Source organism: Armigeres subalbatus, unplaced genomic scaffold, assembly GCF_024139115.2.
Source record: "Armigeres subalbatus isolate Guangzhou_Male unplaced genomic scaffold, GZ_Asu_2 Contig149, whole genome shotgun sequence".
NCBI classification, from domain to species: Eukaryota; Metazoa; Arthropoda; class Insecta; order Diptera; family Culicidae; genus Armigeres; species Armigeres subalbatus.
Window position 1 is genome coordinate 491,098 of NW_026942275.1, and position 26,285 is coordinate 517,382.

General features: G+C 42.5%; 2 protein-coding genes and 2 long non-coding RNA genes across 4 annotated transcripts in view; 3 read left to right on the top strand and 1 right to left on the bottom strand.

Moving 5' to 3' along the window:
- Positions 1 to 516, bottom strand: part of LOC134202871 (uncharacterized) — a 156,539-nt gene extending 156,023 nt beyond the window's left edge. The window contains exon 1 of the mRNA XM_062677851.1: positions 343 to 516. The gene's annotated coding sequence lies outside the window, so the exon portion shown is untranslated. The remainder of the gene's footprint in view (positions 1 to 342) is intronic.
- A 4,096-nt stretch (positions 517 to 4,612) lies between these two features.
- Positions 4,613 to 5,264, top strand: LOC134202874 (uncharacterized). Its single transcript, XR_009977367.1, has 3 exons — positions 4,613 to 4,745; positions 4,812 to 4,933; positions 5,001 to 5,264. It is a non-coding gene; the product is annotated as an uncharacterized LOC134202874 (long non-coding RNA).
- Positions 5,265 to 5,715: 451 nt separating this feature from the next.
- On the top strand, positions 5,716 to 6,442 carry LOC134202867 (uncharacterized). Its single transcript, XR_009977364.1, has 2 exons — positions 5,716 to 5,849; positions 5,912 to 6,442. It is a non-coding gene; the product is annotated as an uncharacterized LOC134202867 (long non-coding RNA).
- A 7,340-nt stretch (positions 6,443 to 13,782) lies between these two features.
- LOC134202876 (signal peptidase complex catalytic subunit SEC11A-like) lies at positions 13,783 to 14,754 on the top strand. Its single transcript, XM_062677863.1, has 3 exons — positions 13,783 to 13,921; positions 14,017 to 14,153; positions 14,317 to 14,754. The coding sequence occupies exons 1-3, from the start codon at positions 13,853 to 13,855 to the stop codon at positions 14,663 to 14,665; spliced, it is 555 nt and encodes a 184-aa protein (XP_062533847.1). The 5' UTR covers positions 13,783 to 13,852; the 3' UTR covers positions 14,666 to 14,754.
- Positions 14,755 to 26,285: the final 11,531 nt, after the last annotated feature.

The window sequence follows — 26,285 nt, forward strand, 5'->3', positions numbered from 1 at the left end:
GTATCCATTTAATTGTTGAGATCGGAATACGTATCTGAGAAGTTATAACATGGCTATGGCTATGCTATGGCAATAAATGCTCGCCAGCAACCCTTTTATCATCTTCACTTATGCCAACCAACGAAGTCTGCAAATGCAAAACAAAAGTTCAGTGGCAATATATGATGTTTATCAGTAGTAGATTATAAAGGAAATTTTTTAAATTTTAGCCATAATGTTTAGCCGAACACTCGCTTTTAAGGTTTTGAGCCATGTTCGGAATTTGAGCCAAAACGGAAACTTTTGTAATTTGTTTATTTCATTGGACACGAAAACCTGTTAGTGTAACACTTTTTTACTTACCATTAATTGATGGTTGGAATTATACACTATCGATATATACTTGACTAGTTATTGAAATTGTTCAAACAGTCTACTTCAATGATTTAATAAAATTAGAAATTTCACCTAATTTCATGAAATATTTTTGGTACACAAAAACCCTGACCGGCTTATTTTTTGTTTATAAATTTTTGCTTTTTTTGTCTCATTGTCAGTTAGTTTGTTGTTTTTCAAAACACGGGAAACGAAAGGGGGGTTTGTAAGCTTTGATCGAAAAGAGATTTATCCGAGAACATTTGCTGCGAAAAGATTGAAAAAATCGAATTGTGCGGGTCGGACGGTCGACTGTCGGAAAGTTTTACCGCGAACGTCAAATCGCTTGATGCACGATAATTTTATTTTTTCAATTTTTCGGTATTAGGCACGAGCAACAAAATAAGCTTCTGACCAAGGGGTGGGTCGCTGAGCACAATTAAATTTGTTGTTCATTTTATTCTTTGTGACCTGGGTGGTGCGAATAGAATCGATTTGGTTGTCAAACTGAAGCCAAACTTTTCTATTGTGCCGGAGCCAAACATTGAAGATTGTGGTTATGTTCGCTGCAGATCCTATACTGAGAAGTATTGTAATTATTTGGAAATATTTTTTGTAAAGTACGTCTGGTTTGGTAACGTTTAACAAGAGAATGAATATTTATTTCTATTTCTATGACATTCTTGCTTCACGGATTATCGGGGTTACTATGATTTACAATACTCCTCCCTAATCCGAGACGCGTAGTAATTCACAAAACTGACGTTGTTTCTGAATCGCTATGATAGCGGATGCTAACATGCTTCGTACGGGGATTGTAAGAGCCGTTGGTTGCGATGCTGATTGCTGACTGGTTGTCACATCTGATTGTTATTGGACGCTCGCCAAATATCTGCGAACGTAAATTGTTCCACCACATAGCTTCTTGAATTGTTCGAGATAGAGCCATGTATTCCGCCTCACAAGATGACAAAGCGACGGTGGGCTGCTTCTTCACGTTCCATGATAAAGCTCCACCTTGTAGCTTGAAAACGTAACCAGTTATCGACCTTCGGTTGCCGAGATCTCCTCCCCAAAAGGCATGGCTGTATCCAATTATTTCTTAAGACTCCTGGCTTGAATTTTCCAGGTTCTTCGTTGCGGTTCCTTTGCGATAACGGATTATCCTCTTGGTAGCCTCCCAATGCTGTCGTCATAGATTCACGCTGAACTGGCTTACAGCATTCACAGCATAGGCAATATCTGGACGAGTCACTTGTGCTGCGAAAGATACCCAAGTAACCATAAGCATTATAAAATTGTTTCAATACAGCATTATATCGAATTATAATGCAACCTTTTAAAGCTAGCTAGCTCTTCATGCTTATCCAGTATTTTGCGCTCGATAATGGCGGCGTGAGTTCCTCCTAGTTTGACATTCAAGAGGTAGAAAACATTGGAACTCATCTAGTCTGCATTGATCAAATAAAAAATTGTTGAATAAATAAACAAATGTCAACGATCTTCAGTAATGGGGTTGAAATTGTGTCTAGATATTGCTATATTTATTTGAAAATTGGGAGTAATCATAATTATATTTTTTTCAGGATTGCTGAAGATTCGATTCAACAGAAAAAGAACCATTCATGTTCCAACCTGAAAATTCTCACCATATTTGAATGTGATAAGGATTGCTCGGGAAGGGTACCAGGATCCCGGTCACGTCCCTTATTATTCAGTTGGATCACAAAGTTGGATTCTACTAAACGGCACAATATTTTTTCAAAAGCTTAAAATGAGTAAAGAACGTTGGGGTTAAGAATAAATGTTCTAAAATATCTTCTTCCAAGTATATATGTACACCTATCTCAATCATATCTTCATCCCACTTGTCGAATTTATCTTTGAAATAAGAAGAGAAAACTGTATACTTCCATTCAGTTAGACAGACGTGTGTATGAATGATTGAATTTGATTTTTTTTATTTTTAGTTGATAGTAAAGAAATTACGCAAATTTATCTAAAAGATTTTAAAAGAGTTTTGGGATAGAGAACATGGAACGAATGATTACAGCATTGGAAATCATTACCAGAGTGGTTTGTTTAACTTGCGCAAGTAACATGGTGTGATTTCGTGGCTAACATTTATTTCTAAATGAAAATTTACTTTATTATTTGTTTTCTTTATCAGACTTGACGTCTTAATGAAGTTTGATGGTTAACTATTAATTTCTACATTCATAAGTACCGTTCTCAAAAAGGATAATAGATTTACCATACAATGTTTCCAATTGAATCTTAGGTTGGACTGACTATTACAGCTTTGAACAGTCTTTTTGGGAAGACAAATATTTCTTAAATATGTTTTGCGTGTTGAATTAGTAAAAAATAATGCAAAACATAACGTGGAGGAATTAAATGGAATGTGCTAAACTCATCTTATGATAGTTGAAGACATTCCACTAAAAGAGCTTAAATAATTTTGCTGAAAACATAACTATTTATTTTAATGTAAAATGTTGATTTTTTGTGGGACAGAATTTTGTTCTTGATTCTTGAGGAGAGTTGTGAGGAGGCCTTTTGTTCGATGTGACTCGATGAACTCGCTAAAAAAAACAGTTGTAAATACAATTAAAAAATGAAGCAAAACAGGTTTCAGTTGCGAGAAGTCTATGTTTGGGAATCCATTAGGATGGTCAGCCATAAACATTCCTAAAAAATAGAATTGAACTATTAGGAAAATGGATATGAGAAAATACTGAAAATTTAGGGGAAATATTTGACGTTCGTTTGTTTGTATGAACCTTGATGAGTGCCAATATTTTCAATGAATCAAAGCCTACATTGATTGAAAGATGTAAATATTTTCTACCTCTTGAATGTTAAAAAGGAACTCACGAGGCCGCCATTATCGAGCGCAAAATACTGGATATAATGCTAATTTAATGCCGCAAAAGGCGAAATAGCGTGCCATCATAATGCTGAAATGAAAACTTTTATATAGCATTACTGATGCTATTATAATGCAGCTGAATAAATCTGTCACATTTTTTAGCCAATTTATAGCACTGATAATGCTATTAAAAAGCATAGTTTTAATTTTTTTTAAATAATCATGAATGTTAATGTGCGACATTCAATAAATCAAAATAATGGCAAAATGTATAGAATATGTTATTATTTCATAATCTTTACACTGAACATCTTTTTTGTTTAAATTTGATTAAATCTTTCGTTATGAGAGAATCAACTTCTTTGGGTCTCGAACTATGGTGTTCGCTGTGCATCACTGGGGTGCTCCTTTGCTGCCTGGGCCATACGGGATATGTATAAATCTGATGAAAAGTGTCCAATTTAACTCAGCTCAATTCAATTGCCTGAGATTAATAACAGTGCTGCTAGTCATTGTGAAATGTTTACCCTCAAGTTAAAAACCGGAATTAACAATTTAGATACGTTTAATCACAGATAACAGATGTTGAGGATAGCATCCCATACGTGTGTAAACATCCGCAACCGTTAATTTAAATGTATTTTAAATTGGGACCGCGTTTGGCAATCGATTGGAGATGACGCAAGAATCATTGTTATTGAAAACGCAGCCCGATTGCGGCTGTCAAATGCATTGGCTGCGTTCGACGATTGTAATTCAGCTGCATCCTTAGGTACTGCCGCAATCAGTTGAGTAGATGGCAGTAGTGGGCCAACGTATATCAATTCAAAAGTTTACACAGGATTTTCAATAAAATTAGTTCTAGCTCCAATGTCTTTTATCTGTGGTTTAATCAAGTGGTTTCTGTACTGCTATAGCTGTATTATTGCACAGAGAGAAAAAAAATTGTTCTTTTGAGAATATCGCACTTTTGTTTTGAAAGTTGTTCATTTCTTGTGTTTTTGAGTAACGAAACATTTATCGTGAGAGTAAAACTTTCTATTCAAAAGTGTTATTGTCAACGAAACATCGTTGTTTTAAAAGCGAAAATTGTTCGATTGAAATGTATTTTTTTGTTAAATTAATGCCTTTTATTTTCTTGGTTTGGCAGCATTGGCAATACAGTATCCCCCCGCTTATCCGGACCTCGCTAGTCCGACGACTCGTTAGTCCGGATCTCGCTGATTCGGAATTTTCCGGATTAAAAAGTATCAACACCCATTTAAACATATTATGCTGTCAGTTTTCAAATTTGTGCTGTGATTTTGTTTTGGTTCATTTGTATGGATTTGACAGTCGGATTAACGAGAGAAACCCCGATAGTCCGGCCATACATTTGTCGGATCAGCGGGGGTATACTGTAAATAAAACTCTGGCAACTAAGCTGGCAGCTAAGCAAGCTGTCAATGTCTCGACTCCAAAATTTTCTTTTCAAGAGTGCTCCTAAATAAATACCATCGACAGACTGATGGAACCACAGGTAAATATTTTAAAACTCTTCGATGCAATGAAAACTCCATGGTCTTTTATTTATCAATCGTTGTAGCTGTCGACGGAGCATGGCCGTGGAAACGATCGTCAAGTACCTAATCGGAATCGGCCATCCGCTGCCAAAACTCAACTATGCATTTGTGCATGAGACTACGCTTTCCTCGGCGCTTTCTATACGTAAGTGTCCACAATACCGATAGTGAAATAGAAGCTTGAGGATATTGATACTAACTTTTGTTCGCAGGATGTTCAACATAGCTGAGGCGTTCCGGAAGCTGGAAAATCAAATCGAAAAGAGGATACAACATTTGTGACAAGCTCCGGAAAACAGAGTAACAATGAAGTGCATCACGAGATGCATCAACAGTTTCCCGCCACCGCCACAAAACGCGACCCAGAAGCGCAGAATTCAACAAAATACGCAAACCAGTTAAAATTTCTTGCAAAATGATAATAAAGATAATTGAATAGAAACAAAATAATAAATTTTTCATATCATGAATTTTATGTTGACAAACTGAAATTAAAAATGCGCATATGAAAATAAGAATAAACACAACTTGTTGTTTTAAAAGTATCACTAGTTAATTCGAATGAAAAATGCAGCTATTCGTTCTGAAAGGAACTTGTTATTTTGAAAAAGTTTCGCTTGTCGAAATTTTTACCGAGGTGACATTTTTTGCATTAGTAGATTTAACAATCTTATACTTTCTACTGAAAATCACTAACTAATTTTCTCAGTTTTACCAACGTTTCTTTTAATTTTACCAACGATATTTTTTGTGTAATTATAACCTAATTACGTAATTAATATGTGCTTCCTTTAACCTTTTTATGAATTCAAATTAATGGTTAATTATTTATCAAATATGTCATTAATATAATTATTTTTCAAAGTTTTTCTTTACTGCAAAACTGGCAACCTTGCTATAAAACCGCTCAGCAAAATGTCAAACGTGTAAGTGTTTTCAAAACAAAATGCATAAAATTTACAGCTTCTAAACTCATGTCTAACTTTAGTTTAAGACCTTGTTTAAAACGATTCGGCTAAAATAATTTCATGCCAACGACTTCAACAATTTCTTCGCTATCGGTAAGTTTATTTGCATCCCAATAACGTATTTACCTGTCGTGAAAATATATGCTTTATTCTAGGTGAAATCTCGAGTGAAATGATCGCAAACAGCTACACGAAAACAGCTTGCTTATTCATCCCTTCGCGGCTGGTCCGACAAATGAAAGACGGAGGCGCTGGGAATTGGCTATTGGCCGAAAGCTGTATTTGGTTACCGGTACATGAGCAGGCAAAAAAGGCTACAAACATCGAACACAAAATGCTGAGTGACTACCAGTGAGGGAAGGAATTTCGTTATAGTTTCAGTCGAGGTTTCAGTGATGTGAATGGAAGTCGATGATGAAAGTCGAAGCCCTTTAAGAAAACGAATTAAGACCAGACTTTTCCGCAGTTCGAGCAATATATATTCGGGAACCATCACGGAATAACTATTCTGATCTGGACGAGTTGTGCTTTAATATTTTCCGAAGCGAAACATCGTTTTTCAAGATATTGTTATTTTTCAATCCCCTGTTTCCTAAAGTTTCAACTCGTTTTAACAATGCCTGATGAAAAACTTAACTATTTATTAAATAAAATGTGTACAATAAAAATAAATTAATATGTCTGAATTATCTCTCGTCTGAATCATTATCTAGATTTCAAACTTTTGGTTGATCATCGGATTCCCTTGGTATACTTTATGGCTCGGGAGCAGGTTTCGAATCATATGCAGGAGTTCCGTAAATACTATCAAATACAACTATATCGGCCGGTCCTTCAATTGAATTGAATTGAGTGATTTAAGTGATACATCATAAACTGATCCTAACTTATAAGTATACATCAGCCTAATCAATTGTAAAACAAATGGTTCGCTCGGTCCGCCGATACAAATTCATTCTACGCCTTTAAATTTAACTTTTAAATGTTTATATTTATGTAAATTTGCTGCTATCAATGATTCCCAACAATTATGTCAATGTCTATAAATAGATTCAATGTTTGCATTACTATTGCCAGTGTAGAGTAGTAAATCGTAATGAACAAATAATGTTATCACCGTTCATCATCCAGTACAAACAAGGGTCAACTGTCGACCGGATGAGGCCAAACTTGCGAAGAACGCCATCCAATTTGGCATTCCACACTCGGCTCGACTGTTTCAAGCCGTAAAGCGCTTTCTTCAACCGGCATACCTTGCCGTTTCGTTGATCTACTCCCTGTGGCTGTAGCATGTAGATTTCCTCATCACAGAGCTCCACTTGCAAAAATGCAGTGACAACATCCATTTGGTCGATATCCAGATCATACTTCGCCGCAAGCGCCATGAGGTATCGGATCGTAGCATAACGCACAACGGGAGAATACACCTCTTCGTAGTCCAGGCCGGGTCGCTGCGAGCATCCTTTATCGACGAGACGAGCTTTGTACCGTTCAATGGTTCCATCAAAACCACGCTTCGTTTGGAACACCCATTTGTTCCGAATTGCTTTTCGCTCTTCAGGTAGATCGGCAAGGACCCATATTTGGTTCTCGTTTTGTGACTGCAGTTCATCGTTCTTCGCTTGAATCCAAAGGTCTCGATCTTTAAACGGCGCAAAACCTCTTCGTAGGTAGCCGGATCATCAAGCTCGTACACAGTCGTGACAGGAGGTAACTGTGGGGAAACGCTGTCACCAGAAAATGTGCTATAGTTGTAATCGGTATACTTGCCTGGGCGAAAGCGCTCCCTGCCACTGCGCCTTAACCCTTGCTGCACGCACATCAACTGGTTTATCAATTTATGGTGGGAGCGCGGTTTCTGCTAAATCAGTAGCGTCTTCGAAATCGTCATATTCATTGCTGTGATTGTCGTCATCATCTGAAGGAATAGCAACGGCCTCATCTTGCCACCCTGTAGCCCTAGTATCGCCTTCAGCTAAACCACTATTTCCTAGAAATGCAGCTCGATGAATTCCACCGGCTTGATGTTATGATCACTAACGCTTGAACTTGTCACACCCTCAGCAAGAACAACCATATCTCGACTAATTCGGAATTCACCACTTGTTGGTTCGTAGATACGGTATCCTTTGGTGTTCTCGCAGTATCCTACAATAATTCCTTTCTTTGACTTTTAATCAAACTTCCTCCGCTTTATTTTTGGAACGTGCACACTGGACCCGAAAATCTTCAGATGCCGAAGGTTTGGTCCACATCTACTCCGGCGTCTTATTTTCTAACGACCGTGTTGGACATCGATTGACCAGATAGGCAGAAGTCGAGACAGCTTCTGCCCAAAACTCCTTACCAAGTTTCGCATCGTTAAGCATGCAGCGTGCTTTCTCAACCAACGTACGGTTCATGCGTTCTGCAACACTGGCACGAAGTTTGATGCCGGATACCTTTTTGCTCCAAAACTTTACTACGGAAAGCCTTGTTAACGTACTCCGTGCCATTATCCGTACGCAAAACCTTTAGCTTCATACCGGATTGTCTTTCAGCAGTATTTTTGAATTTCTGGAACGCTTCTAATACTTGACTTTTGCGTTCAAGAAAGAACACCACAACCTTCCTGCTGGCGTCATCCACGAATGTGACGAAGTATCGACTTCCTCCCAAGGATGGCACTTCCAAGAGACCACACACTGCCAAAAATATCTATATAAGATATATGTGTCGCCGTTATAATTTTTTGCAATAGCTCCACCCAGGGTCCCCAACCGGATTGGTGTTCTGTACAATAAAGTACTCTATACAAGAGGTTATCGAAATGGTATAATGTTCACCTGATTGAACGTATATATGGTAATGAAATACTAGTTGCGGAAATCCAATTATTTTTAGCAAAATGACCAAAAGTTATCTAACTCCATATCTCCCTTGTTGTTTATTCAAATCGTTTACAATTACACATGATAATAGTTGGCCAGAATACCTGTCAAACTGATGCAGTGCTGCTAGTTTATCTTTTTTTATTACTTCAAAAAATCGAAAACGTACTCTTACCCCACGCGCACTCTTGCCCCACTCTACTCTACTTAAATAATTTTTGGGACTGTGGGGTAAAAGTACGCAGGAACCGGTGGGGCAAGAGTACGCATATGAATCTTCAAGTCATGATGTCAAACCCGTATCTCCGGACGAAATAAGACTTCTTCCAAAGCGTAAAGGTCCACAACTAAGAAATTATCACAAGTTTTTAGGATAAGTTGAAATAATTTGGTGTTAAAAAGGACTTAGCGACCAAAGCACTGAAGCGAAATAATGAAATTGTATTAGGACTTGTTGTACACCTAAACATAGTACGAAAACACAATTTCATCTCAATGATAATTTCAATTAATAAAAAGAAACATCCATAAATCATGCAACGCTTAGCTGGGAGGGGTTGCTGGATATATGACGGACGATCCATATAATTTTTAGGGGATACACACAAAAAATGCAAGATAGGGGGTGGGGGAGGTGACGCAATAGCCAAATTTTACGTTACGTGATTTGTGGACTTTCTTTAAGGAATGTTCCTTTGTTTACGCCACGCGAAACCTGATATTTATTTTACCTCTGTAGTTTTTTGTATATATAAAAACAATGGTTTTTCGTATTAAAGTGCACATTTTAGGACCCCTCCCCTTTAATAGTTACGTAATCTTCGAACATTCCTAATATATGCTCATTAAACATCAATTAAATGTTATTAACTCTTATTTGTGTTAATATATACTTAAAGCACATGATTGGATAAATGCGTACTCATTCACCCCACCGATGCGCACTTTTACCCCACCGGTGGGTAAGAGTGCGTTTTTCACTTGTCTTGCAATAAGGGTTCTACTAAAACGAATCTCAATAATTTCAATATTTTTTCCACTGGGTAACATAAAGGAAGAGTACATGAATCATCGACACTGATTTGATATGCAGAAGCTTGCTTCATAAGGGCCACATGATCGATTGAAAACTAAGTGCGTACTCTTGCCCCACTCTACTCTACTTGTCATAAGACGAGTTAATACAATCCCATTGAATTCAACCACTTAATTGTATCTTAACAGATACGTATTTCGACCTCAACAGTAAGGCCGTCTTCAGTGTCTCGTACTTGACTCGACTTACGAGTCGAGTCAAGTGAGACATTGAAGACGGCCTTACTGTTGAGGTCGAAATACGTACAGTATCCCCCCGCTTATCCGGACCTCGCTAGTCCGACGACTCGTTAGTTCGGATCTCACTAATTCGGAATTTTCCGGATTAAAAAGTATCAACATCCATTTAAACACATTATGCTGTCAGTTTTCAAATTTGTGCTGTGATTTTGTTTTGGTTCGTTTGTATGGATTTGACAGTCGGATTAACGAGAGAAACCCCGATAGTCCGGCCATACATTTGTCGGATCAGCGGGGGTATACTGTATCTGTAAAGATACAATTAAGTGGTGGAATTCAATGGGATTGTATTAACTCGTCTTATGACAAGTGAAGACATTCCACTAAAAAGCTCAAAATAATTTTCTTATCAAAAATCTGAAACTAGTCGCTCGATGCGTATCTAAACTTTCAGGGTCGTTTGTTTTCCCAACTTACCTCGTTTCGTCTTCTTATAGGTGCTTATTGCCCTGCAGGACAGTCGGTATGCATAACAATACCCGTCCACCAGAGAACCACAGGTACCGACGTAAACAAAAGCGAAGGTTCCAACATCCAGATCGGCTCAAAAGCCTAAAAGTATTTAGTTTGGGAACAACCACCGGAGGAACAAGGCTTGGTGGCTTTTTGCGAGCCCGAACAAAGCGGAGAAGGCAAATGGAAAAGTGAAAACTTGTTTATCCAGGGATTGCGTTAGTGTAATAAGTTCGCTACCACCGGTTTTTAACTTAACATGTCTAGATTTATTTGCCCTCGGGCATTACTGTACGTCACACATTTTTAGGGTACTTGCTTGAGAGGGGCATGCCCCGGGTCCTGAATGTGGGCTGCTGCTCTGCCTCGAGGGGCCGGTAAACGCCAGTATAGATGGTGGTAGTTGAATGCCCTGCGATGTGGTTGAATGACCGACGATGAATGGCCGACGATGAATGGATGGCCGACGATGGATTGGTGGCCGGCGATGGTTGACTGCCCAACAAGGACTGAATGGTCGGCGATGCGGGATACCCGACGATGGCCGAATGGTCGACGATGTTGAGTGGCCGGCGATTGTAGAATTGTTGCCGAGGTTGGGTGGCAGACGATGGTTGAAGTGCCAGCGATGGTTGAATCGGCGTTATCGACGATATTGAATGGCCGCCGTTGGTAGCGATAGTTGAATCGGCGAGGTCGGGTGGCCGGCGATTGTCGATGGCTCGGCGAGATTAGATGGCCGACGATGGTAGAAAGGCCAGCGATGTTGAATCGGCGATGTTGGATGGCCGGCGATTGTCGCTGGATCGGCGATGATGGATGGCCGACGATGGTAGAAATGCCAGCGATGTTGGATGGCGATGGATCGGCGATGATCGATGGCCGACGATGGTGGAATGCTTCTAATGGCGCTTCGCACCGGGACGGTGGGGGCTTGGGAGACAATGAAGATTGAAGATGGCGGCCGTTCAAATCATGGTGATATGTGGCTACAGGAATCTTCTTGATGCTTCTCACCGATGCATTTATCCCCAATGGCTGCACACAGTTAATCTCCTCCGAAATACGGCACTTTGTTGCACCTGGGTATAGCTTTCCGGGACCACCACGGCTTCTTCTTCAGTTGGCTCCTTTCCACCGCTTCTTCTTCCGATCGCACCTCTCGACTGAGGGAAGCTGGCTTGAGGTAGTGCACTGGCTGGGCCACCGTAGTGACCTCCGAAGTCTTTGGCGGAAACGTTGGAACCTGTTCCAAAGGAACAAAAGAAAAAAGGCCCTCTATCAGACCTGCCACATGGCATTAGCACCCTAATGTGTGACGACGATTGAGAGCGTGTTACCTTTTTTCGTATGTGTTTGTTTTAAGACACTTCCACTAGACTTTATTAGGTCTTCACTGACCTAGGAAAAACTTAAACAAAAGCACAAAATTAAATAAAAAAGCACTTCACTTTTCACGAGGTCTTTTCTAACCTCTTTTTATAATTATTCTTAAATACGTCGCGCACTACCACTTCCTTCGAAGGTTGCGACCGAAAAGAAATTCCTCTTCGAGGCTGAGGTTTAACTAGGCGGATGAGGAATTGGAGAACAAACTTCGTGTGAAGCACGAAGTTTGACAGCATATTCTCTCCTACCTTGCGTTTGTTTTTCAATCAAATACCTGTGGTGACCTCTATCTATGAGTTTTTTATGGCTTAAGTGTTGATTTTAGCAACTCCCCTGCACTGCTGTCAAGAAACTTTCCTATAAGGTGAACGGAACGAGACGAGTCTACTGTGGGAATGGCGATGTCAAACACGCGTGAGAGCCTGACAGGGCCAACACTCACTGATGGGTGCATGACCGTAAATAGGGTGTGACATATTTGGATTTTTTTTTATTCATCAATTGCGGTGGAGAAAGCAACTAGTTTGTAACGAACGGTTACAAATCCATTAATTTAATTCATGATTCTAAAGGCCACCTTATACACCTCGAGAATTTGGTCCCCATGCATTTTTTCCCCATGCATTTTTACATATGCGATGTTTTCGGGATTTGGTCACGGAAAGTCAAAATCCCGGCCCCATTTAAAATACACGGGGACCAAAATCCGGCGGAAAATTTTCCCGAGGTGAAAAGCAGCCTTAAGGGTCTGTCTCAATTGGATGATTAAATTCTAATTAAAATTAAAAGTGACAGTTCAATAATTATCGAATAACCCTGCTGGATGAGCAGGATTACTTTTGACAGATATCGGATCATTCTTGATCGATGTTTTATTGGAATTGCTGGGTAGCACGCAGGCATTCTTATGGCCGGGTGATTTTTAAATTTTCGAACTGTCAGTTTTAAGTAAAATTAAATTTGATTCGGGAAATGAGACAGAGCCTAATAAGTGCACACATAACCACTCTCCACGCGAAGTACAAATATAATCTATAATCAAATAAAATGTATGTGTGGTCTCTAATATGCAGTTATTGAATTTATGTGTGGGTACAAATTGCATATATTTGGGTCGCCAATTTGCAAAAATTTATGAGTGCGACAAATATATTCAATATAAAGAATTTTCTCGGTGTACTTTTACATGGAACTTGGTGAGAATTAACTCCCTTAATAGTAAATTAAAATATTTTTCAGCTTATCAAGTTGTTTCTAAACTGTATTCAATTAGGTACTTTTTCATGTTAAACGTAGAACAATACGAGACTCCCCCTTCTCCCCCTGTCACAAACTGTCACAAATTCTAGACCCCCTCCTCTCCTCAAGGCTTCACACTTAAATTAGTTTGCCGACCTCAGCAAAATTTTCGCCGAGATTCCAACAGCCGAGATCTCGGTAATTTTTTTACCGAAATTCGGCGATTCTTTTACCGAAATTTCGTCATAAATTTACCGAAATTCGGCAAAGTTAACTTTTATCGAGATCTCGGTGAAGATTACCGATGACTCGGTAACGTTGGGTAACGTTTACTGAAATTTCAATAAATTTCTTACCGAGATTCGTCAAAATTATTGCCGAGATCAATCATAAAATTTTGAGTTTTATGTTTGTTGGACATACTTTTTTACGACCCCTAAGTATTTTAAAACATTTTTCATTTTAGTGGTGACCTGTTGATACGGCATTATGATCAAATTACCAAAATAAATTTAATAGCTGATTCAGAATATGGGATGGAGCTCGGAAGGGGTAAATGATTAGATGAACGGTAAATTTTTATTCGGGTACTGTCCTTTTGGCTATTCGACCAAGTTGTCCAATGCCAATCACGTTGGTGCAACAGCCCCACTGTAAAATAAATGTAATTTGAATGCTTGCGTTGAGACACGTCACAAAACTGTCAAACTACGTTGCTTTTCTGCCGATCGAAGTTTGTAAAGCAACTTTCGAAGGACACGCCATCGTTTTTAAGCTGAGAAGCAAATTTACCTCGGAAAATCGCACAAAATGGGTGTCATCGAATCGCTCGGTGTCGACGGGTTGCTCAGCGATGTCCAACGGATGGACAAGCGACAGGTAAGCTGCCGTGTGGCTAGATTCTGAGTAAGAAAGCCCTATGATGGTGATGCTCTCCCGACTCGACTGTTGCTCCGTGCGCTTCGGTTCGGTAGTTTTTCTTCCAGGTTCTGAGCTTCGGAATGATTGTATCCTCGGCCCTGATGATTTGGAAAGGGCTGATGGTGGTTACTGGAAGCGAATCGCCCATTGTGGTGGTGCTCAGTGGCAGTATGGAACCGGCTTTTCATCGGTGAGTTTGCTTGGGGAAAAGTTGTTTTTGGGCCTAGCGCAACATTTGAAAAGTACCGAAGGCTCAAATCCTGGAACAAATTGGTTTAAAAATTCAAATTATTTATTAATGTGGCTTATTTTGTTTCCGATGCCTAAGTTTATTAAAACATTTTCCATTTTAGCGGTGACCTGCTGTTCCTAACCAACCAGGAGGAACCGGTGCGAGTGGGCGAAATCGTGGTGTTCAAAATCGAAGGTCGAGACATTCCAATCGTCCACCGTGTGATCAAACTGCACGAGAAGAACAACGGAACGGTCAAGTTTCTGACCAAGGGCGATAACAACTCGGTGGACGATCGGGGTTTGTACGCGCCCGGACAGCTTTGGCTTACCAAGAAGGACATCGTGGGCCGGGCAAGGGGATTCCTACCCTATGTCGGAATGATTACGATCTACATGAACGAATACCCGAACCTGAAGTACGGCATTCTGGGGTTGCTGGCGTTGTATGTGCTGTTGCATAGGGAATAGATCTCGTTTAGTTATTAGGCAAGGAAGGCGCATTTTCTAGTTCGTGAAGAAAAAATAAATTACGAAGAACGCTCTCAAATTCAAAGTAATCATTAGAATTATTGATAGTGCTAGTATGGAGATAATGTCTTCTTTGTTTTTTTAAAAGAGCAGAAAATGTCAAGCCAATTACGTAAAAAAAGATGTACTTTTAAATAAAAATATCAACTTCGTTCAAAGAAATCATCATCCTGGCACTATCAATATTTTATTGTTTGGATTGGCATTATAGGCGTAACGGTTGAATGGTGGCATTCCGAGTATAAGTTTTTCCACATCACTGTAAAGGTTTTTTTATATTTCAGATTTTCAGTTTTTTTTACGAATGATTAAGGTGATGCGGTTCGAAACTCTTATGTTATGCTTCGTTTGATGCCGATTTGTATAACCTTACCTTACTAATAGATTCAGCTTAATACTGAGTCTCTTAGGACTTAGGACTCGTTTGAAAAAGACGATTGATATTGATTGTGATCTCTGTGTCTTATTCAATATATTCGATTGAAAGATATGCAAGACGCGTCAGAGAAAATGAATGAAATTTCCGAGATACAAACCACTATCAACTCTCTGAAACGGCACATAGATATGTTATGAAATCTGTCGCATTTATCAACATAAAATGTTGTTGAATAAAGGTATCTCCTGAAAATGTATTCAGTTTGTATACATAGTAACATGTGAAAATATTAAAGATGTCAAAACGGACGGAAATATACTAATTTATCAGACCAGTGATTCTGATTTTTTTCATCGCGTATTTTCTCGCCATATATGAAATCAATTGTTAATGTATTTTCCTGGCCTTGTTCGGAATTGCTAGTTTGATTTCGCAATTGCTGATACATTTGGAAAATGATAAAACCGGTACCAACATCGGGTGAAAATGGAGCACTACTTAGAATGCTTGTAGAATAGATTGAATGTATCTGAAGGCAAGAAAAATTATAAGAGATCCTTTTTGAACGGTTGTGTTGTCCGACCTCCAGACTGTCGGTGAGAGCTTATATGACCCATTGTCACCCTCGTTCGATGACGATAGGTGGTGGTCATTGTGTTTTGTAATAAAATTTATACTATTGCAGTTTGCGTTTAGTTTGCCAAATGCATAAAGTTGCAGCAAACTTGCAAAAGATCTTGCATACTGTTGGTACTAATTGAAACACGTGTGGTTTCATTGACGTTTAGCAGTGCAACCATTTCTATTTATTAAACATGGTAGTATAGCGACACGAAAGAACATCCGAAAGCACACCCGGAGACACCCTGGTGAAACTTGTCACCAGGTAGACCATGTTCTGGTGGTCACGAATGTTATCGATATGAGGACATTCAACGGTCCGAACATTAACTCTGATCACTTCCTCGTTGTTAGTAAAATTCGATCACGGTTGTCACCTATATCGAACGAAAGATCACACCGAAGGATGCATTACAATATCCAGCGATTGTCAGCGGAAGGAGTATCTGCTGAGTACCGCCAGAAGCTCGACGAACGGATAAGTGCAATCAACGTTAGCGACAACATCAACGATCTATGGGAGTCGATCCATGGAGCGGTGAGCACAACAGCACGAGAAGTGGTAGGCAATGCACAGAGGCGACCCAGGACGGGTTGGTTCGATGTGGAGTGTCAGAGAGTGACAGACGAGATGAACGTTGCCAGAAGCCTGATGTTGGCGTCGGGTGCCCGATCGAATAGAGATCGGTACAAGGAAGCAAAAGCAGCCGTAAAACGAACCCACTGCAGGAAGAAAAAAGAGTACGAAGAACAAGTGATTAGCGAGGCGCAGGGAAAAAGCTGGAACACCGTCTTCGACCAGAGGTCGTAAAGACTGAACACTTAACACTTAGACAACGGATAGGACACCAGAGATGCATCGTGAGAACATGAGCCAAGAGCGTGCCTTGGTGTTTTGAACTCTGAACACAGTTCAGTATGCACCACGGCATACAAAAACAAGGCACTATCGACACATACGTAAACATCAATTTTCACTGTAAACAATTGACGTCACTGCTGCCACTGCACTGGACGAAGCGAGCCAACGCTCTACGATTGAGTTTGGCCTTCATTTGCACTCTTTCATACTTACTGCGATAGCAATCACGTCACTTTTGAACTGTCATTTTCTTAAAGAGCCTACCTTGATTCTGTATACCGTGAGTGTGCACTGGGTTGTGTGATATCCATCCATACAATATATTAACACTCCATATTCACTGATCCAACACTCTTTATTCGACACAACTACCATCCACTTGCACATCTCACTCCATCTCTCTACACACTGCCTGCTACACTGTTATTCAAGAATACCACATCCTCCCCTGACAGAATTATGGGTATACAAAATAAATATTTAATATAAATGCTGAATTCCATTGTCAAACTGGGTTTTTGTTCTTTAGTCCGTATTGTTGGTTCATTTAAGGTGTCGTGACCGGTCTGCCCATGGGGTACGATTATCCGATGAATAGCGTTGATAATCTTACTGGTATTTATGTTGAAACCCATCTTCCTCCGGCGATACTAAAAAATACTTGAACAAAATAATACAAAAATAAAATTATAAGTAAAAGAAATAAATAAAAGTTATGATTCGTTACAATTAAAACAATATTCTAACCCTATCTTTTAAGTCACTTACGTTTTCGCTGTTTGGTTTTAATCTCATTTGAGCTATCGGAACCATATTGATACATTGGCCCCCTGTAGTACGCATATCGAAAGTAAGTTCAGTAAAAGCAAATTTCAGAATATGACCTGTAGACTTGTAGAAGTTGCAGTAGGCTTTTCAAAATACCCTCGCTATCGCTGATTGAATATCATCATGGAAAGACATGTTTACGTCCAGCGTCCTTCGATCTATCAATGAGGATGGTCCCAATAATATTTTGACATGTTACTTCGCTGAAAATCAGCCGTAAAATTTGCAAAACAATGTTTCATGCACCAAGTTTATAGAACCCATCGCTGTTTGGTTTTTAAATCTGTTGTGTTCTCCCTGCTACTATTCGCTTCCAAATCCTCCATAAGCTCATGGAAGAATATAAGCTGGAAGAATCGACAAATAATGTAAAGAAAACATGGGAATGGGATATGAAGGTGTTTAAGAGAACAGTAGTAGTAAGTAATCAACTAAAGTGTGAAAGATTATCTCTTGCTCCCTGTACCACTGCAATAACGTTTTCTCTAACATGCGACTATCTGACTGCTACTCTTTTCACTCGAATTTGTGCGTACTTAAAACATTTGAAGAAATACTGGAGGTTTGCTGTTTGTGTGAGGCTACTATTCTGTTTTTAAATTGGCAGATTGTTCTGAATAGGAAGTTAACCCGGGATATTGCGGGCATAATGAAAAAACGATATACCATGCAATCAAAATTACATATGCTATATTTACAATTTAACTTACAGCTAAACTGCCCTTCTATACGCATAGTTGCCCCATGTTAGTTTTTGTGGATTTTGATTTTTCACCATACAGCAGTCTATTTTGACGTATATTTTTAGAAAACTCTCACAGATTTCGAAGTTGGTTTGGAAGATCATTGAAAACAACATCAAGTCTATTTGTCCCATTGCTTAATTTCTACGCAAAATTGTCTCGCGATAATTAAATTCATCATTATGACGGATTCTGTTATTTTATACAGCAGCACACATTGTAATAGCATTTTCTGTTTAGATCTTGCAATCTTAGCCTGTTGCACTGGTTTTTTTTTTTTTTTTTTTTTTACAAGGGAGAATGCATTTACACACTAACCCAGTACACGTGCATTGTAGTTGCCAAACTACCACACGGAAGTGTACTGGAGTGTCGGACTCGACCATACCGGTAATACCGACTAAACTCCCTTGGGCTCCACCATCGTTTCCCCCAGGAACTACCTCCCAGTACTACTTCTGGGGGGACGGCAGTACTAAGCGTACTCGCTCATTATCGCTCGCACAGGCACTCGTCCCACGCGAGACTGACTTGGAGTGCTCGCTCTATCGCACCCTCAAACACACCCTACATACTCTGTTGCACCTCTGTCATGCCGTGCAGGTCTAACTTGTGTGCCCACCCTTCTCATGCCATGTGGGTCTAACTTGTATGCCCACCCAAACCCTTGATTCATGCTCATACGCTCCATGCTTGCACACACATTAACGCTCCTATGGGTCTGACTTGTGTGCCCACCCTTCTCATGCCGTGCGGACTAACTTTTGTGCCCACCTTCTCATGCCGTGCGGGACTAATTCTATGCCCACCTTTATCGTACCATGAGACTGCTCACCTCTTTCATTCAGTTCGCGCTGACACATACTACTCGAGTCATTCGACCTAACACTCCCTCTGGCATCCTTGTGGGACTCTTCGCTTAGGTTCCCACTTCTGACATACCATGTGAGTCTGACTCACCTCATTCATACCATATGAGACTAGCTCAACACGACTCAACTCATTCCTTTTCGTACCATGTGAGACTGACTTGGATGCTCCCCACACTCCTCTGCCACGCCACGGGGTATCAGTAGTCGTAGGAACCAACATTCCTGCGCTTACTCCCAGCGCGGCGTGTGCAGTCCATACATACACCTATTCATTCACCCTTCTGCCATGCTTCGAGGTGACGATCTCGGTTGCCACCCGCTGCGCCATTACCTCTGCATGGGCAGACCATTCACACACTTCTTCGCGTTCGGCACTTTCGCTCTAACTTACCAATCATAAGTTAGTCATGCTTGTCGATTGTTGCTCGGCGCGCCAGATTCTCTGCAAGCTGCAGGCAATCTGAGTGGTTGCAGTCAGAGACTGCGTTCCACTTCTCCCCCGCTTGACACATCCTTTGGATAAGATTATCCGGAGTTGTGTCCCGGCCGCAAACGTCTAGCATTGCTCTTCTTTCGACGTCGAAACGAGGACATACGAACAGTATGTGCTCTGCAGTTTCGTCAACACCTGGGCAGTCAGGGCAGACGGGGACCTCCGCGTGTCCAAACCTGTGGTGGTACTGTCGGAAACAGCCATGGCCTGACAGGAATTGTGTGTCAGATGGAAGTGAACCTCCCCAGCGGGGTCTCCCCACCCAGCTTGATATGTTAGGAATCAGCCGGTGGGTCCACCTACCTTTCGAGGAGTTATCCCACTCGCGCTGCCATCTGGCAACCGAAGTCACCCTGGTACGCTCGCGGGCTCCTCTGGTGCCACGTAGGTCAAAACACTCCTCGTCCTCCCGGATGACCAGCCCGACTGGCATCATACTCGCTATCACGCAGGATGCGTCGCGCGATACCGTGCGGTAGGCCGATATCACCCTGAGACACATCAAGCGGTAGGTGCTCTCCAGTTTCTGCAGGTAACTGGTTACCCCAGTGCTTTTGCCCAGGACGGGCCGCCGTACCTAAGAATAGATGCGTAACGCCTGCCAGTAGCCTACGTCTACTGGCGCACACCTTGGAGCTGTTGGACATCATCCTCGATAATGCCGCCACAGCAGTCGAAGCCTTCTTGCACGCATATTCGACATGGCTACCGAAGGTAAGCTTGTCGTCTATGATGACCCCAAGAATCTTCAGACTCCGCTTTGAAGTGATCGCGACGTCTCCACGTGTACAACTGCATGTTGTGCCGACTTACGGTTGCTGACGATAACCACCTCCGTCTTATGTTGAGCGAGCTCAAGGCCTCTCGCACTCATCCAGTCCGCCACCGTGCTGATCGCGTGTTCTGCGGTTAGCTCTACTTCGGGATTGACTCCCGTAGACCTCTAGGTTACATCGTCAGCAAAGCCGACGATCTTCACACCAGGAGGAACTTTAGCTTCAGAACCCCGTCATACATCAGGTTCCATAGTACCGGACCCAGGATTGACCCTTGCGGGACTCCTGCGGTAATAGGAACACTTTTCTGACCGGCATCGGTCTCGTATAGCAGCACACGGTTCTGGAAGTAGCATTCCAAGATCCGGTACAGTCCCACCGGCAGGCTAAGCCGGTGTAACGAGAGCGCGATGGCATCCCAGCTTGCGCTGTTGAATGCGTTCTTCACGTCCAGTGTCACCAACGCACAGTATCGAATTCCTCGCCTTTTCCGTTGGATCGCTACCTCTGCAGTCTTGAGGACTGAATTGATAGCGTCCACCGTGGACCCTTCCGAAAACCAAACTGGTTACTCGACAGGCCATCCGTACCCTCTGCATACGGGGTGAGCCTGTTGAGGATGATCCTCTCGAGCAGTTTACCCGTCGTGTCGATCAGGCAAATTGGTCTGTACGCCGATGGGTCACCCGGAGGCTTCGGCCTTCGGCAGCAGTACCAACTTCTGCCTTTTCCATCTCTCAGGAAACAACTCATCCAGGCATCTCTGCATAGCTAGCCTGAACATGTTCGGGTTCGCTATGATCGCTGCCTTAAGTGCACTGTTTAGAACTCCGTCAGGCCCTGGAGCTTTGTTCATCGCAAGGGAATTAGCAACTGCGAGTAATTCTTCGTTCGTCACCTGAGCCACCATTTCGGCCACACTCCCAGCGCCTTGCAGCGCAAGAGGCCAGGGACTTGTGGCTCGGGACGGGAAGAGTACTTCGATAATCCTCGCCAACCGGTCCGGTGACCGTTCGGGGGGTGAAGAGCCCCCCTTCGTCTTGGCCATCACGATCCTATAGGCGTCACCCCACGGGTTCGCATTGGCACCCTCGCACAGGTTGTCGAAGCACGCTCTCTTGCTGCTCTTGATGGCCTTGTTAAGGGCCAGTCTCGCAGCTTGAAACACTTCCCGGCGGACCGCTCTTTCCTCCTCGGTGCGGGCTCGTTGCGTCCTACGTCTAGCCTTGAGGCAGGCTGATCGTAGGGCTGCAATTTCGGCACTCCACCAGTATACCGGGCGTCTGCCATTTCTTGGCAGGGCTTTCCTCGGCATAGTAGCGTCGCACGCGCGTGATAAGACAGCTATCAGCGCATCCCCGCTTAGACTGTCGGTGTTGGCCTCCAGTCCCAGGGCCGCGGTGAAAACTTCGCTGTCGAAGTGAGTGGTCTTCCACCCACGGACCTGACAGGGATCACCCGCCCTCGGACGCTGCACCATTATAATTGATCTTGAAGCGAATTGCTAGGTGATCACTATGCGTGTAGCCCTCGTCTACCCTCAGTCCAGGTCCGAGACCAGACTAGGGCTGACAAACGTTACGTCAATCCTTAACTCGACCCATTCCTACGGAATGTGCTACTGGCTCCGTCATTGACAAGCACTGCGTCGAGTTTTGCAAGTGCCTCGAGTAACGCTTGTCCCCTCTGATTGGTGCAGCGGCTGCCCCACTCCACTGCCCAAGCATTAAAGTCTCCCGCTATAACGAACGGGCTCCGACCTACTAGGTCGGCCGATAGCCCGTCGATCATCTGGTTGAACTGTTCCATTGGCCACCGGGGCGGGGCGGAGCAGCGACAAAAGAACACCGCGGTGATCTTGGCGACCGCGACGCCCTCCGCGGGGGAGTGTACAACGTCTTGGACGGGATACCTTCGCGTTGTGCAGAGTGCCGCCGACCTAGACCCGTGTGCCACCCAGTTGCCGTTGCCGGCAGGGACGTTGTACGGGTCCGGACAGGAGGGCGACATCGATCCTCGACTCCGAGACCGCCTGCCACAGCAGCTGCTGGGCAGGTGCACAGTGATTCAGATTCAACTGTGTTACTTGCACGGCTTTTCCGATTGGCTTCTCCGAAGGGACACGCAGGCCCGCCCATAGCATGGTTCCGGGCCTGCTTCTTACTAGCGCAGATAAGGCACCTAGGTGCCTTGTCGCATTCCTGTGCTTTGTGTCCCTCCTCGCCGCAGCGACGACACATCTTGCTTCGGTCTGGGCCCTTGCAGTCATAAGACTTGTGCCCGGACTCAAGGCACCGGTAGCACCTGTCCACTGAAGGTGGCTGGAGCACGCTTACTGGGCATACTGACCAGCCGATCTTCAGCTTCTTTTTCTCGATGACCTTTTTTGGCGTCAGCCACCGGTAGTCTGAGATAGGCTACCTGCGTACCAAAGAATCCCCCTCTTAGACGTACAGAGGACCGCTCAACCTCTGTGCCGCACTGCTCTTTGACGGCAGAGACGACGTCTTCCGCGGTCGTGACCTCATCCAGCTGCTTACACTGGAGGGTCACTTCCGCACCCAACGACCTAACCTGAGCGCCGTCACCCAAGACCTCCTGGGCAAGCTTTTTGTAAGCCGCCCCGCTGGATTGCGCGCCACGCTTCAGTACCAAGATCATTTCACCGTTCTTGGTACGTCTAACGCCTGCGCACGTCCTGGCCCAGGGCCGATAGGCTATCGGCCGCTCGCAGCGATTTAAGGACATCGGCGTATTTGTCCTTGTCGGTTTTCACCAACAAAGGCCTCGCCTCTGTCTCTCACTTTCTTCATTGGTCGAGGGTGTTCGACTTCCGCCCCTACTGACCAGTTGCCAAGGATTCGCATCCCCTTCGGCGGGTACCGATGGCTGGCTGGGGCCAGCTTGTGGCTCAGCAACTTGTGCCTGTCTAGTGCCTTTCGCCTTCTTGGGCATACGCCCTTCAGGCTCCGGTGCACCATCCAGGCGACGCTTCGCCTTAATGGTAGCGCGTTTGGGTCGCTTCTTACTTGGCGTTTTCTTGCCCTCACTGGCCGTAAGGGCGGTCGCCTCTTTCGCCGCAGTAACACCGCTAGGGGAGGAGAGGGCCTTGGTCTGCGTACCTTTGGCTATCCTCTCTGCTTCCGCTACACGCCTGATGTAAGCGACCTGTTCTTGTCTTGCGACACGAACAGCTCGCCGGAGCACCAACAGGCTCTGCTTGAGCTCCTTGTTGGTGTTCTGCCTGCCGCTTACGAACTCGATGATCTCATCGAGTTGCTCGGCCACCACCCGTATCCCGGGTAGTGGCTCGTCAGGCGTGCAGGCAGGGCTACTCCCACCACCGCTGGAGACTCTTCGGTGCTGCCAATAGCAGCAGCCGTCACTCCACTTGCCCCCTCTTTAATAGGGGACCTCGCTAGGCCCCTTTGGCAAAGGGGTCCGTCACCTCCAACTCCAAAGATAGGTTTCGTTCAGTACTCATTTCTTATGGGTCCCCCTTGCGGCTGCCGCCGAATCCTACTGGAGTAGTCGCCTTTAGTGATCCCATGATTATCTATGCCTGCCTTGCGGCAAGCAGGAGGCCATGCGAGGTTGACACTTGCGTGTTCAGAGCCAGATCAGCGCAAGTCAGGAAAGGGCATCTGAGCCTACTCCCACCCAGTAGGCAAAACTGGATGGCAGGATTGGGCAGCGTGCTACAAGGCCCGCCACGGTTTTATGGGACGGAAGACAGCCTAGCCATTAGCCCACTCGCCGTTTCGAGTCAGTGTCACCTGACCCTACTAAGAGAGTAGAATGTCAGACTGCCAGCCCTCACTTCACAATATAACAATATCCAAATACGAAACCAGTACACGCAACCAGTATGCCATAATCAGGGTCTTACTGATATCAACCCTGATGTGCCAGTGGCACTCTCTGGGCTTGTGCTTTTGAAGCGGCACACAGTCGCTTTGATAGAGTCTGCTTACGGGCACTTGTGGTTTTTTGGGAGGGATTTTAGCAGAGCCCACTGCTAAATCCCACCACGCCCTAGGCAGTTCTCCCTGACTCACAGACAGCTGGGGAGGGGTCGTCAAGCCCTTGGACATGGTCCCTGCTGCCCCCATGTAGCACTGGTTTAATGGGGGCAATTTGTACAATACTCATTCTAAGCGACATAATCACTTTAACCACGTGGAAGGTTCACTTCCATAGATAAAGCATGTGGAGACATATGTCAATCGCAGTAGTCATTCACAAAATCATGCATTGAACGGGGCTGATATGCGTAGAAACCACAAAACAAGTGCTTTATTTCTCGGCATAACTGTCCCGCCAAACTATTTTCATGATCGTTGTCGCAAATTCTATTTGTGAGTGAAAATAAGAATGATTTCAATGAAATTAAGTCATCTGAATGGTTCTGTGATGTAATAACCTTATATTGCATTATGGTTATACGCCAGCAATGAAAATTAGTAATCAATTTCAAATGCCATTTTCTCATTTGTCGTTTTTTGAATTTGGTACAAGCATGCGTAGAACGGCAGTAAAATGCGTAGATAACTCATTCAAGAAATGAAAATTGGTGCCGCTTGCCAAAGCACATTGCATTAACCAAGGCATCAGCCATATACATTCCAAAACTTATACTTTTGATTAACTTATAAATATTATTAGCTTTTTGGTATAGGATCTATCATCAGGTAACATAAAGAAGGGTAAAGTATTTTAAAATGGATTTTTGCAATAACTTATAAGGTTTTTATTCACGTGTACACTATTTAACACATCTATTATTTCACCTTTTTTTAATCTATTTGTACTGTGCAAATTTTGTGAATGCTAACCTCACTTTTGACCAACAATAAGGTATATTGTCACTATTCTTTCATACTATTGTTAGCATGCAATTAACTTAATTTATATACATTTTATTAATTTATATATGAATTTCTGTCTGTCTGACCCTTATAGACTCGGAAACTACTGAACCGATCGACGTGGAATTTTGTACACAGATGTTTTTCGGGCCGGAGAAGGTTCTCAAGATGGTTCAAGATCCTCCCCATTCTAGAAAAAAAACTTCGATCGATTCAATCATAAATACTACTTAAAATGATTTCTATTTCCTGCATTATATGTACACATTCTATCATTCTATCAATTTTGCAAGCGAAAACAATCACCGAATTTCAACATATTGTTATTTGTCTAATGACCCTAGCAGAAATTAATAACTAACTGATAACAAATTCGATTATCCGGTTATCGGACATTTTGATAACCAAACTTGTTATCATTTTGGCTGAATTAACAGCCAACATAACAAAAATGATACCAGAATTTTATTCCTGAAATAACTAAATGAAAATAAATTAAGTTATCACTGACACCAAGTTGATAACACATTTTGTTATACATGTTATTTACTCAAATAACTAATTTACTTATTATTTAGTTATCAGTCATCACTGTTTTATCGACCAAAAAAGTTAAATCTTCTTTGCCGACTTCGTTACGCTTTGAAAAAAAACGTTGACATTCACTGGGATTCGAACTCAAATCGTGTGATTGTACGGCGTCGTCTCTAGGCACTCACCCAATTACGCTTTTATAAGGAGCAGAAGAGAAGAGCACTACGCTTTCTACTATCTTGTATTTACTATTGTAGACTATAATCAAATCATGATGCCATGACCATTCTATGTAAATATCAGTCGGCTGGACAGATAGCAAAGCAGAATAACTTATAAATAACAAACTTAATTATCCAGTTATAATGATAACTAGATTTGTTATCATTTTGGTTGAATTACCAGTCAACATAACAAAAATGACAACCGACTTTAATTCGAAATCACGAATCGGCAATCAAATAGGATAAATACAGTTCATCATCCTTTTATTGAATACTTTTTTTCAGTTGTGACTAATTAAATATATAATATATTATATAAATACTAGAAAATCGTTCCCGACCTTGCTCAGGTTAGATTTT

What these genes read in the sequence shown, in the direction of transcription:
- LOC134202876 (XM_062677863.1), top strand. Translation starts at nt 13,853, where the DNA reads ATGGGTGTCATCGAATCGCTCGGTGTCGACGGGTTGCTCAGCGATGTC. An exon ending in AACGGATGGACAAGCGACAG is followed by an intron (nt 13,922 to 14,016) that starts GTAAGCTGCCGT and finishes TCGGTTCGGTAG; the next exon opens with TTTTTCTTCCAGGTTCTGAG. An exon ending in ATGGAACCGGCTTTTCATCG is followed by an intron (nt 14,154 to 14,316) that starts GTGAGTTTGCTT and finishes TTTCCATTTTAG; the next exon opens with CGGTGACCTGCTGTTCCTAA.